This window comes from Salvia miltiorrhiza, chromosome 5, assembly GCF_028751815.1.
Source record: "Salvia miltiorrhiza cultivar Shanhuang (shh) chromosome 5, IMPLAD_Smil_shh, whole genome shotgun sequence".
NCBI lineage: Eukaryota > Viridiplantae > Streptophyta > Magnoliopsida > Lamiales > Lamiaceae > Salvia > Salvia miltiorrhiza.
Window position 1 is genome coordinate 15,827,793 of NC_080391.1, and position 12,927 is coordinate 15,840,719.

The 12,927-nt window shown below is 33.4% G+C and overlaps 1 protein-coding gene across 3 annotated transcripts; it reads left to right on the top strand.

Moving 5' to 3' along the window:
• The first annotated feature begins 8,695 nt into the window (after positions 1–8,695).
• Positions 8,696–12,922, top strand: LOC130986342 (transcription factor HBP-1b(c38)-like). Of its 3 annotated transcripts, none has more exons than XM_057909734.1 (12): positions 8,696–8,945; positions 9,435–9,641; positions 9,774–9,880; positions 9,957–10,033; positions 10,139–10,354; positions 10,826–10,903; positions 10,995–11,054; positions 11,475–11,552; positions 11,661–11,712; positions 11,850–12,121; positions 12,227–12,472; positions 12,553–12,922. In XM_057909734.1, exons 2-12 carry the CDS (start codon positions 9,553–9,555, stop codon positions 12,697–12,699), a joined length of 1,422 nt encoding a protein of 473 aa, XP_057765717.1. In that variant the 5' UTR covers positions 8,696–8,945; positions 9,435–9,552; the 3' UTR covers positions 12,700–12,922. The 3 variants fall into 3 exon arrangements, with proteins under 3 accessions (XP_057765717.1, XP_057765719.1, XP_057765718.1); XM_057909736.1 differs by having other exon boundaries at positions 9,504–9,641; XM_057909735.1 differs by having other exon boundaries at positions 8,696–9,641.
• Positions 12,923–12,927: the final 5 nt, after the last annotated feature.

The following is a 12,927-nucleotide window of genomic DNA, read 5'->3' on the forward strand; positions in this document are numbered from 1 at the left end:
CAACACCACACCCAACAATCTACTCCCCCTTTTTTGTTGAAGAAGGAAAAGGTAGGAGTTTGGAAAAGACATTTTCGCAGCAATCAATCCTCGCGAGCATAGCCTGCCCCATCTTGATCGTCCGATCCACCATTGATTGCACTTGGCTTTTGAGCTTGTGAAGATCCTCCCTTGCCTTAATGAGCTCTACAATGTCAAGATCGATCTCAACCTCCGATTCTCTAACTGGCTCTTTGCCTTTACAAGATGTTGATGTTTCTTTAATGAAATGGGCTTTGACAGAGCGGATGTTGGCAACATCAGGAATAGTTGTTCGTTCAACATTATCGTCCCCACCATACTTGTCGATCTCAGCTTCATAGCCAAAAACATTTATAACAGTACCCCACATACCCCTATCTTGTAATAAGATATCAAGCTTAAACTTTGAAAAGAAATCCTCATCCACACGTCTATCATTATGAAACTTCCTAGCAGCCAACACATGATTCGCATTATTTGCTTTACGAGTGTAAAAACGAGTAGAATATGACTTGCTAACCTCAACCTCTGATTCAGAGGAGTTTTCAGAACAGCTTATGCGAGGAGAGGTAGTGTGAGAGGCCGAAGACACCTTTCCACTCTTCGAGGCAGGAGAGTATTCAACCTTTGGTTTGAGCACTGTTGGCTTTGATGTTGGACCAACATCACTGTCTTCTCGGCTAGGAAGGTTGAGAGTTGATGGAATCACCCGTGTGGATTTGGATCTTGAGGATCGCCTAAGAGAAGCCATACCATCTTTTCGTTTTCGGCAAGTCTCTCGTTGCTGATTGGTTCTCCAAGACCAACTGCCTCATTTGAGATCTCACACAACTTCTCATAATATGCTGGAATAGTCTCATCTTCATGCATCCTCAATATTTCAAACTTTGTAGTCAACATTCGCAATTTTGTTGCTCTAACACTTGCTGATCCTTCACATTGTTCCTGTAAAATAAACCAAGCATCGCGAGCTTCAACACAGTTAGAGATCAGGCGAAAACAAGGAACATCAACTGAGATAAAAATAGCCTTCAAAGCTCTGGAGTTGTGACTAGAAATAAGTCGTTCATCTGCACTCCATTGACTTTCTGGTTTAGGAGTAATGTTGCCAACATCATCAGTAACACGCGGTGGAGTCCATCCATCCAACACAACAGCCCAGACACGTTCATCAATGGATTTTATGTACATTTTCATCCTAGTTTTCCACAAGGAATAGTTCTTCCCACTACTATCCAAGGTAGGAGGACGAACCGAAGCATTAGCCACATCCATTGGTGGTAATTTTGCACACAAGAATCGATTCTTAGTTCGTCAAGAACCCGCTCTTGATGCCAATTGAAAGAGTTTAGTGCCCCAAATTACCAACAAAGTAAAACTGTGTAAAGAAAAGAGTAATGTTGGATGCAATGTTATCAACAGAATGTTAATAACATTGTAACCAACATGCAGCGGAAAGTAATAACACACAGAAATACTTTTTTCACGGATTATAAATAACCCGTGAGTGCCTCATGGCTAAATTCACTATGATCATCAACAATACAAAGTACAAATTCAGATCTCTATGGTAATCTATCTTTACAGATTGGCTGCCTAAGATAAATCTACCTATCTAGAATCTGCACTAAAGTGTTGAATCAACACAGAAAACCAAAACAGTTGAATAACAAATGTTACTCGAACAAAGCAGTCTGCTACGCTCCAATGTCCTCGATCTTCAACCCTTACCCTTGACCTCCCGTCAATACAGAGTAAGCCTTTACAGATTGGCTGCCTAAGACTCCTCCGTCAAAGCAAGGTTTGAAGAACTGGTGTCATGTTTGCAGCAAGACAAAAGTGACGAGTTGGTTGTGAACGAATGTTAGGTCGGTGAAAACGCACTCCCAAAACGTAAGGATGAATGAGGCTTCTTGCTGCTTTTATAGACCTTCATGTCGTGGTTAGTTTCCTCCACTTCCCACTTCCAGAAGCTTCCTATAACCGCCACAATCCACCTCCGAAAACTGCCAGTCGACCAGTCTGGAATGTTGGTTGAGAGATCATGGGTCCTGAAAAATAGGAACTAACAGCCCACTACTTTGGACCATGATAAACCACCTTTCCACTTATTAAAAACGTGGTCAACAAGCATAAAACCTTTATTCCACAACCAAAGAATAATAAAACGTGAAAGGAAGGTAAAGATTAAATATATACAATTACCAATGGAGAGTCAAAGTATGGAGTCAAGGCAGACTCTGGAATGTTGGTTGCAACCCAGAAATATTGACACTATGAATGTTATCAACATTCCACCAACATTGAAAACACGAATGTTATCAACATTCAATCCAACATTGTCGGAGTCAACATTGACTCTAACAATAATAATAATAATAATAATAATAATAATAATAGTAATAACAATAATAATAATAATAACAATAGTAATAATGATAATGATAATAATAATAATAACAACAACAATACTAACAATAATAATAATAATAAGGATAATAATAATAATAATAATAATAATAATAATAATAATAATAATAATAATAATAATAATAATAATAATAATAATAATAAGGATAATAATAATAATAATAATAATAATAATAATAATAATAATAAGAATAATAATAATAAGGATACTAATAATAATAATAATAATAATAATAATAATAATAATAATAATAATAATAATAATAATAATAATAATAATAATAATAATAACAATAATAACAATAACAACAATAATAACAATAATAACAACAATAATAACAATAATAATAACAACAACAATAATAATAAGAATAATAAATTATCAGTAATGTGTCATATTTTTGTTATATGATTAACAAATATGAAATCAACTAAATAATATGATTTTTTTCTTATAATAAAAAAATATGTGTGCATAAAGAATATTTATATACCTTTTCCAATAACACACACGACATAAATATAGAATGAAAAAGTCGAATAATGGTTTTTCATTGAAATTTGTACGTATGCAACCAAATTTATTATTCTCTATATAAGATTTATAATTATTCCTCAAAAAATATAATTATTTTTCATGAAAATTAAATTATCATAAAAGATATATTGTAAATGTGACTAAATACAAATTATAAATATTAAGTTATAATAAAAATTAAATTATTTTTAAATTTATATATAAAAAATACTTCATTCGTCCCAATTTAATAGGTCACAAAGATTGAGCACGGATGCTAAGAAACTAATAGTTTATAGTAAAATATGAGTGAGAAAATATGTTTTTTTGAAGGTATTTTTGTCGAAAAAGTTGTAGAGAAAATAAAAATATTTTTTTAAGTGAAAAGAAAGATAATTATTTGTTGGGCCATAATAACATTTAATATGAATGATAAGTTGAGTAAGGATGTTTGTTATGTGATAATTTTTCATTTTTCAATTTTTTTTTATTAAAACAGAAGAAATAATATGTATGATTGGAAGAAATAATACAAATACTCATGTGTAATCGGTTGCACCGTACAACTGATTTTCAAAATGACACTACTTCATTCGAAAAATGATACCATTTTCGAATGACACTACTTTAACATACAAATGACACTTGAAGATCTCCAAGTGACATTTCTATGTTGAAATAGTGTCATTCAGAAATCAATTGCACGGTGCAACCGATTACACGAGAGAGTGCTTTAAGAAATAATATGTATGATTCCGCGCATAGTGCGGGGGCACAACTAGTTGTCCCATTATAAGTGACTCAAAATTTAAGAAAATTGTATAAATTGGCTAAAAGTGGTAGGGCCTACACTTTTTAAGGGTTAAATTTTTTCATTTATAAAAACAAACCACTTATAATAGATGATCCAAAATGAAATACATGTCATTTTTAATGGGACAGTGAAAGCATTATTCTAACAAACACTCGAACTGCTTATTAGATTAAAATGAGTATAATTCCAATTAGCATTTTAATTTTCATTAATAGGGAATTAAAACAGATATCTAAAAAAAACTTAATTTTCACTATTGTATCCTTTTTTGTGGTCCAGATAATTTATTGATGATTGTAGAAGAGTATCTAAAGCACAACAGTATTTATATTTCCATTTTGCAACTTTCAAATATTCCACGTATCATTGACTAAATCTGGTCAAAATATACAAATCCTTAAAGACTCCCACCATCTTTTCTATCTACTTTTGTTGCATGAAGTTACTGAATAAACTTCAAGATACAATATTTACAATATTTCTGTATAATAACCAATTTGTCAGCTGCACCCATAATAAAGTTTAGGGTTAGTTTTAAACATAAACATAAATTTAAACAAAAATACATTAACTTTTATTTTATTTTATTTTATTTTTACATATGAAATAAAATTATCCTAAAATCGAAATTAGTTTGATAAAATAAAAAATAGTGCAACAACAAATTAGTTTCACTCCCCTACCCCGGAACCGAGCTTTTTGTTCTCATCGACGTTGGAAGAGACGACTGTTAGGTGAAGAAATTAAGGCGGAGGAACTGTAATTGGCAGTTGTGTCGAAATCCTTGTACCTGCCGCCATTTTTATGCTGTAGAGGCAATGCAATGTATATATGGTAAATAACAATTAGGGGTGTAAATTCGGGTTGCGGGTATCGGGTATACTCTCACCCGCCCTGATACCCGCACGGATATCAGGTACTCGATACCCGCAAAATTAAGGAAAAGGGTCGGGTGCGGGTATTGCTTTTCCAAAAATTGCGAGTATCGGGTACCCTCGGGGTATCCGCAGGTACCCGCATACCCGCACGTAATTAATAATTAATTTATTATCTCTTCATCATAGGTTTTATGGATAATCGATGAAATAAAAAGGATTTTCTAAAATGGGGGACAAAATATCCGCGGGTAAAGAGGGTATTCGCCATTGCGGGATAAAATATCCTCCGGTGGGACAAAATACCCTTCAGCGGGACAAACAAAACCCGCAAAATTAAAAATAATCAAGAATTTGCGGAAAATGAGGGTGCCCTCATACCCGCAGCGGGTATCCGTTGCAGGTATTCGGATGATTTTGTCCCGCGGAGTACCCGAATTTACACTCTTAAACAACATTGTTAATAGCTTTATTAATTCAGTGTGGACTTGGGGATAGTTTTACAACATTGTTAATAACTTTACACTCAAAGTTAATTTTTTTTTGTCAATTCAGTGTGGACTTGGGGATAGTTTTATTTTATGTGTAAAACTAAATAAATTGAAAGTTAATGTAGTACTCTCCTAATTCAAATTTTTAAATTTATTTTAAAAATTAGAATTTGATATAACAATTAATCCTAAACTTTAACTTACTTTAATAGAGAGAAAGGACACATTGAAAATGCTATCTTTTAGTTAAAAAAAAATTACATGAGAAATACGAATAAATTTGGATGGTTAGATATTTAAATCTTATGAATCATATTTATTCGAATTAATAACGTGGAATGAGAATGATGAATAAATTTTTATCTTTATATATATAAAAAGCAAAGTAAATGTAAATAAGTTTAATTGCAGGGATATAATTGGAATTGGAGTGAAAAATTATAAACAACTGTTTTTTTAGGAAATTATAAAGCAACCGTGACTTGATTCCATTCTCCAAAAATTTCGCTGATTCCGTTTTCCAAAAATTTCGCATCATTACTTTATTTTGTCTTTCTTAATGGTATAACTTATTGTTTTTCTTTTTTATTGTTCTTGATGATATAACTTAATTAAAATATATAAGTTTTTTTAATTAAATTTTGTCTTCAAGGCAGCCATTTTTTTAAGTTTTAATTACAAAATTTATTATTATATCTCTAAACATACTCAACAAATTTAATATTAACAATATTAATATAATTGACTCTTTTTAAAAATAATGTTAAATAATTGAACTTTTATTTATGTATAAAAATTTAATTGACTCTTTTATTTCTGCAAAAAAAAATTATTGATAGAATAAAATAATATTTACTAGAAATTAGGTTTCATAATGACGATGGTTAGTTATTAATTTTTTTTTTTTTTGACTTGGGGAGTTGGAGAGGGGGAGCAGTGGGGTTTGAACCCGAGATCTCACTGTTCACAGACAAGAGGTCGCACCGCTTGGTGTCCCCTTGGGGACATGGTTAGTTATTAATTATTAAACTATTAGCTTATCACAATATATTAGAATATGAAGTTCAAAGCAAAATAGAAAAGATCATGTATGAATCCTATGAAAACTTCTAAAATTATACTTATTGAATAATATTTGTTAAAATTAATAATATTAATGTGTACTTTATTCTCAATATTTTTTATTTTTATATTACATTTTATAGTAATAAAACTAAAATTTAATATTTTGTTGCTAATTTTGTTATTATATTAAAATATTAGATAAGTTTGAAAATAATAAATTTGATATTAAATTTTAATTTTTTTAGGTTATATTAATAATTACTCCCTCCGCCCACAAAAACAGTCTATTTTTGTAATTTAAGGACGTCCACAAAAATTAGTCTCATTATATTTTTGAAAACTTTACACATGATGGAACTTTTTCTTCATTCACAATATAATTAATTATCATTATTTATATTACTACTTTTTAAGTGTGATCATTTCTTTACTCACAATACACTAACCACTTTTATTAAAATTTGTATCGTCTCTTTTTAGGACTATTTTTTATGGACGAAAAAATATAAAATACATACTTAATTTATAAGAGTCTAAAATCACAATCACCGTGCATAGCGCGGGAGATATACTAGTATATATAAAAAGCAAAGTAAATGTAAATAAGTTCAATTGCAAGGATATAATTGGAATTGGAAAAAAAAATATCCACTATTAAATTAAACTGCCAAAATCAGTTACTTTATTTAATTTCTTTAAAACTGCCGAAAATTTTGCATGTTTATTGTATCTATTTAGTTTTCTTTTAATTACATAATCAAGCTGTTGTTCTATTTGAAATTATAAATTGTATTTTTAAACTTTAATAATTTTCTACTTTCTTTTAATTCTATAGTATTAAAATTTATTAATTGGACAATATGTAATTATTATGAAATGATAATTCAATAATCTCATCCAACTAATAATTGGATATTAATTATTTTTAATTAGTTTCCCAAACTCTTATTTCAATTTTGTGTTGGAAAGCCCCAGTTGTATATATTTCAAAAAATTGGTATTTATTAGGAAATATTAAAATTGAGAGAGAAATTGCCAAATAATTATATAAATACATGAGTTGAAAATAAAGGTCACTCGATTCATAATTTATTTTGCAACTAATCCTTCTGATTAACCATTAAATTTCTTTAGCGTTATTGCTGGGTTTTAAATTAAACATTTTTACTTTTAAGGCGTGCTTTTTAATAAAAACCATCACAATCATTTTGATGGATATTAAAATAAATTTATATATCTTTTGATTATTAATATTTAAAAATTATCTAGATTTCACTAATTTTTTTGTCAGAGATCGATATGTTTAATACCAACTATTTTCATCTTTGTCAAGATCTTTCGTGAATCATAGCTTTTGCTGAATGAGTTTTTGGTCCAAGGTTAGAATCTCATAGGTTGCAATTTTTTTTAAGTTGTAATGTTACATCGTGAATTCAAAGTCAACTTATTTTATATTATAAATCTTATTTGAATAATTATAGCAACTCCCTATATAATTAATATATATATATATATATATATATATATATATATGGAAACATGTTATATTTTTATATAAATTACATTGGTTATATTAAAAGATTACATCACTTTGCAAATAATAAATTTTGTATCAAATTTAAATTTATAAATTTATATTAATAATTATAAGGAATATGGATAACTTAAGTGAGTCTAAAATCTCAATCGCCGCGCATCGCGCAGGAGGTACACTAGTAAATATAATGCACAAATAATTATTCTCACCTAAATTCGAATTTGAAGATGAATAAATTTTATTATATTAACTGCATACTATTATTTATGTCTTACATTAATTTATTTGTTATTCCTATTTATCACAAAGCATAGCATTCTCACGGGATTTCAGTCCCTTTAGTCTAATCTTTTTTTTTTAATTAAGAATTATAAGAGGTATCTGAAGGATTTCAGTCTCTCTAGTCTAATTTTTTTTTCTTTTTTTTTTTTATGAATTACAAGAGATATCTGAATATAAGCAATTATGCAACCAGCACGCAGGCGGGAACCTCAACACCACACAACTGTGAGACGCAGGCGAGAATACAACACCCACCTCAACACCAATCAATTATGCAACCCGCACGCAGGCGAGACCTCAACACCACACAACTGTGAGACGCATGCGAGAATACAACACCCACCTCAACACCAATCAATTATGCAACCTGCACGCAGACGAGACTTCAACACCACACAACTGTGAAAAAACTACACCGCACACAAATGAAAATACAATGCCTCCTAAAGTGAAAAAACTTGACCACACACAGGCAGAATTGAACTCAAGACCTTTCATACAAAGAATCTACGAGTTTAGTAGAGGAAATCTAATGGTATATTGCTTTGTTGAGTTGAGTTGATTGCACATCTTACTTAATTTTGTAACAGTACAACTTAAAATTAATTTTAGTTAATGAGTTTTGACTTTCTATCTCCATTAAAATTAATCTCAAAGCAATTTAATTTTAAAAATGATTTAATTCTGAGTAATCATCTGAAAAGGTGGATTAATTATAGGATTGCGATTATTATGAAGTTCCCGCACAAAAGCAGCTGAGTTTGACGGAGTAGGAGGGAATCCTAGGGCTGCTCCGCCAGCAGAGGCGGTGGCGCGGCCGTATGAAAAGCAGCGACACATACGGGCTGCGGTGGCAGAAACTGGGGCCCGTACAATATATCCAGCACCTGCAGACGTCCCTGCACCACTGCAGGTTGTTACTTCCAAGCAAAGCCCTCCATAATTAATTCTCATTTATTTCTTCTCCTAACAAAATTTAATTTTATTCCTACTTTGATCTGCTTTTTTTCAATGGTCTTATCCTCTATCTCATCACCATCCCATCATCTTAATTTCATTCACTTCCCCATGTAAAATTGTAATTGACTCTAGTTACGGCAAATCCGATGTTATTCTCGCAAATTTTGATTATGATATTAATACGTGAATCTGAATATCTCCTCTGTAAAATTTTGTAATGAAAAAAGTTGAAAAGTCTTGTATAAAGGGTAGATATGCTATTTAGAGTGAAGTTTGCATGGGTAGAGAGCTCAAAGAGAGGGAAAAAAGGGGTCAGAATGCAAATAATGGAAAAAGATAGTACTTGTACCCATGTTTTCTATTGAATAAAAAAACAACCTTATTTCTGCCAAAGATATGCTCAAGATTTTCTTTCTTTAACTTTTTCCTCTTGTTTCGGCAGCCGTTTCTCTTCTGCTCCTACCTTTCTGATTCTTGCACTCTTTTCATTGTGCATCTTGTTGTGCTTGAGAGTTGAGAGCGTAGAAGCATACTCCGTGAGTGCGTGAGGTGGAGTTGAAATGCATAGCTTCAAGTCTGCTGTAACACAGGCTATTGCTCTCACCAGCTCTGACGTGTATTGCCATTCTCAGTCACCCTTTTACCTCAGGTTCTCATAGAAGCTTGCTTTTTTAGTGTTTGCATGTATGATTTTATTCAATGTAGCTTCTTTATATTTTATTTGGTAAAGCTACTGCATGTGTGGTTTGGTGAAAGCTTTTGGATGGCTTTGCGTGTGTAGGGGTGAAGAAGGTGGTAGAAATGGGGCACGCTTTTCGGATCTTGGGGAGCTTGAGCAGTCTGCTGGAAATGGGTTTCATCATGATGATGCGGTTAACTTAAGCAGAAGTAAGCCGCTGTGTGCGTGTGTGTGTGTGTGTGACAACTTGTTGTAACTAACGTTAACCTTGTGTTTTTATAATAGGTTCCATGTACAATGATTTGAAGGCAAGCAATGTTTCTGTTGTGTCTAGTAACTTGCAGTTTGGTGGGCTCAACAACGTACGTCTTCTTCCAAAACTCCAACACTCAAGCTCCATACACGAATTCTGTGTGTGTGTGTGTGTGAGTGTGCGCAGATGAGTTGAATGCATTGTGTTTTTACAGAGTTTGGGTTCAGCAGAGATGGTTTCATCAGCAACCGGTGTTGACTCAGGCCAGTTCATGTCACACAAGGGGACAATTGTGGGGCTCTGCGGTGGTGGCGGAGGCGGTGGTGGTGCTATGGGAAATGGTCAGTTTGAAAACTGGGGTGATTCAGGGGTAGTGGCGGATCACAGCCAGCAGACTGACACTTCTACAGACACGGATGACAAAAACCAGGTCCCTCTTTCCTCTTCTCCTCACTACCTGTTTCTTGATTCCACAAAGTGTGAGAAAGTTTATTCTTTTCTAGTTAGTTTTAGATTTTTTTCCCATGTTTGGTCAATTATTTGAAGCCAAGTAAAACCGCAGATGGCTTAAACTTTGTCTTGTTTCTCGATATTTTTGAGTTTTAGTAGTAATGTAGCTCACACTGAAACAATAGCATTTTGTTGGAACTTGAGATTATTCTTTTGCAGTAAAGATCTGGAAAAACCATCCATTTTCCCAATTCTATGTTTTGTTATTATCTTTTCCAATGATATAGTTATGCTTTGCTACTTGTTTTGGAAAATAAATGTTTCATGAGTCACTAGCCCCAAGAATTAATTTTGAGGAAAATTGTTAAAATTTGGGACACTTTGTAGAAATTTGTAGGAACTGACCTTAATTTCAGCTGGCTGACTTCATGATTTGGTTGTATACTTTCAGTATCCTGGAGTGCACAATGAAAGATTGATGGGTGTGGACTCAATGGACCAATTGAATGGGAAAATCGGAGACCAAAAGGTCGTTCCTTTGCTATTTTTGCCTTGTTTTATACAGCAGGTATAATGTTTTTAGAAGTGACATTATTTGGTTTATGTTGCCTTTGATCCAGGCATTGCGTAGGCTAGCTCAGAATCGTGAAGCGGCGAGGAAGAGCCGAATGAGAAAAAAAGTAATTGCAAATTGTTTGAACCTTTGTTGATTGATATTTATGAAGAAATTTGCATGCTTATCCCCTTCCATGCTTATGAAATGGCTACACAAATAGCTTTAACAGTTAAGGTGTCTAATTATCCAGGTTGATGCCTTAGCTGTAAAACTTCTATGGAAACAATTGCTGCTTGCTTTACCTCAAGAATTCTCCAAAAAAATGACTTTGATTTTTGTCTGGAGATATCTTATTGCTTTGATTATTTGGCTTTGTTTTGTTTCTCTTTATTGACACTGTTCAAGGAGCTTAGAATCTCCTAAGCGTTTTATGAAATTTCATCTGTTCATTTGACAAAAAATGGTATTAGATGCATTAATTTGTTTCGTGGTTACAATACAAAGTTAGTATGCTTAAATAAGATGTAGTTTTGGTGTTGGTTAGGCCTACGTTCAACAGCTTGAGAATAGTCGGTTAAAGCTCACACAACTAGAGCAGGAGCTGAAAAAAGTACGGCAGCAGGTACTTTTCCTCCGTAGTATTTGAGCTAATTTTGTGTTATCTTAAACCTAAATAAAATGTGTAGTTTCACTACGTACAAATATGTTGAGCTAATACAAAATAATGCAGGGGATGTTTGCTGCATCTGGCTTTCATGCAGATAATTCTCTAGGTGGAAATGGTAAGTGAAGAAGAAACTGTCCTTCATTTCAACATCATTTTATCGAGTAAAATTCAGAGACATGCTTGACTACCTTAAATATGAAATCTGTTTCTGATCAAATGGCAATTCCTTTTGATAAAACTATGAATATATAGGGGCTTTGGCATTTGACATAGATTATGCGAGATGGCTTGATGAACATCATCGACTGATTAATGATCTCAGAACCGCTGTAAATTCTCATGTGGGTGACAGTGAACTCCGTCTTCTTGTTGAAGGCGTGATGTCTCATTATGATGAGATATTCCGGCTCAAGAGTGTTGGTGCAAAATCGGATGTCTTTCACATGCTCTCTGGCATGTGGAAGACTCCTGCTGAGAGGTGCTTCATGTGGTTGGGCGGTTTTCGCTGCTCCGAGGTTCTCAAGGTGATTTAATGTTTACTACAATCATATTTTTTCGTACTTGTGTAGTAATAATAGATTTGTCGGGGTCTCACTCTATTCCCATCATTGTTTCTTGAAAATTTTCAGATACTCGGAAATCAAATCGAGCCTTTAACAGATCAGCAGTTGGTGGCGATGTGCAACTTGCAGCAATCTTCCCAACAGGCTGAGGATGCCTTGTCTCAAGGGATGGAAGCTCTGCAACAATCGCTCGTCGAGACACTTTCCTCAAACACCCTCGCCCCTCGTAACTCTGCCAACGTGGCCGACTACATGGGGCAGATGGCCATTGCCATGAGCAAGCTTGCCACACTTGAGAATTTCCTTCATCAGGTAAGTCCTTTCCAAATATAGAAACTTTTGGTGTTCCAACTCATCATACAGTTTTAACAGCAGTGAATTTACACTGACAGGCCGACCTCCTGAGACAGCAGACATTGCAACAACTGCAACGAATACTAACAACCCGTCAAGCTGCTCGTGCTCTTCTTGCCATCAGTGATTACAGATCAAGGCTCCGGGCTCTGAGCTCTTTGTGGCTAGCACGCCCTAAGGAATGATCTCGTTTCTCATGTTTGTCGTGGCTAGCAACGCCCTAACATGCTCGAGCCCTTTGCCTACTCGTGGCTAGCAACGCCCTAACATGCTCAACCCCTTTGCCTACTCACCATGTAAGTAAAGCTTTTCCTAGTGAGACTAGCTTGTTGTTGATCAGCAGCTTAGTGAAAACCTTATTTCTGTATCTAAGAATCGTTTCCACTGCAATTTAATGATTTTTCTTAATGATC

What these genes read in the sequence shown, in the direction of transcription:
- LOC130986342 (XM_057909735.1), top strand. Translation starts at nt 9,553, where the DNA reads ATGCATAGCTTCAAGTCTGCTGTAACACAGGCTATTGCTCTCACCAGC. An exon ending in TGCGGTTAACTTAAGCAGAA is followed by an intron (nt 9,881 to 9,956) that starts GTAAGCCGCTGT and finishes TTTTTATAATAG; the next exon opens with GTTCCATGTACAATGATTTG. An exon ending in TGAAAAAAGTACGGCAGCAG is followed by an intron (nt 11,553 to 11,660) that starts GTACTTTTCCTC and finishes AAAATAATGCAG; the next exon opens with GGGATGTTTGCTGCATCTGG.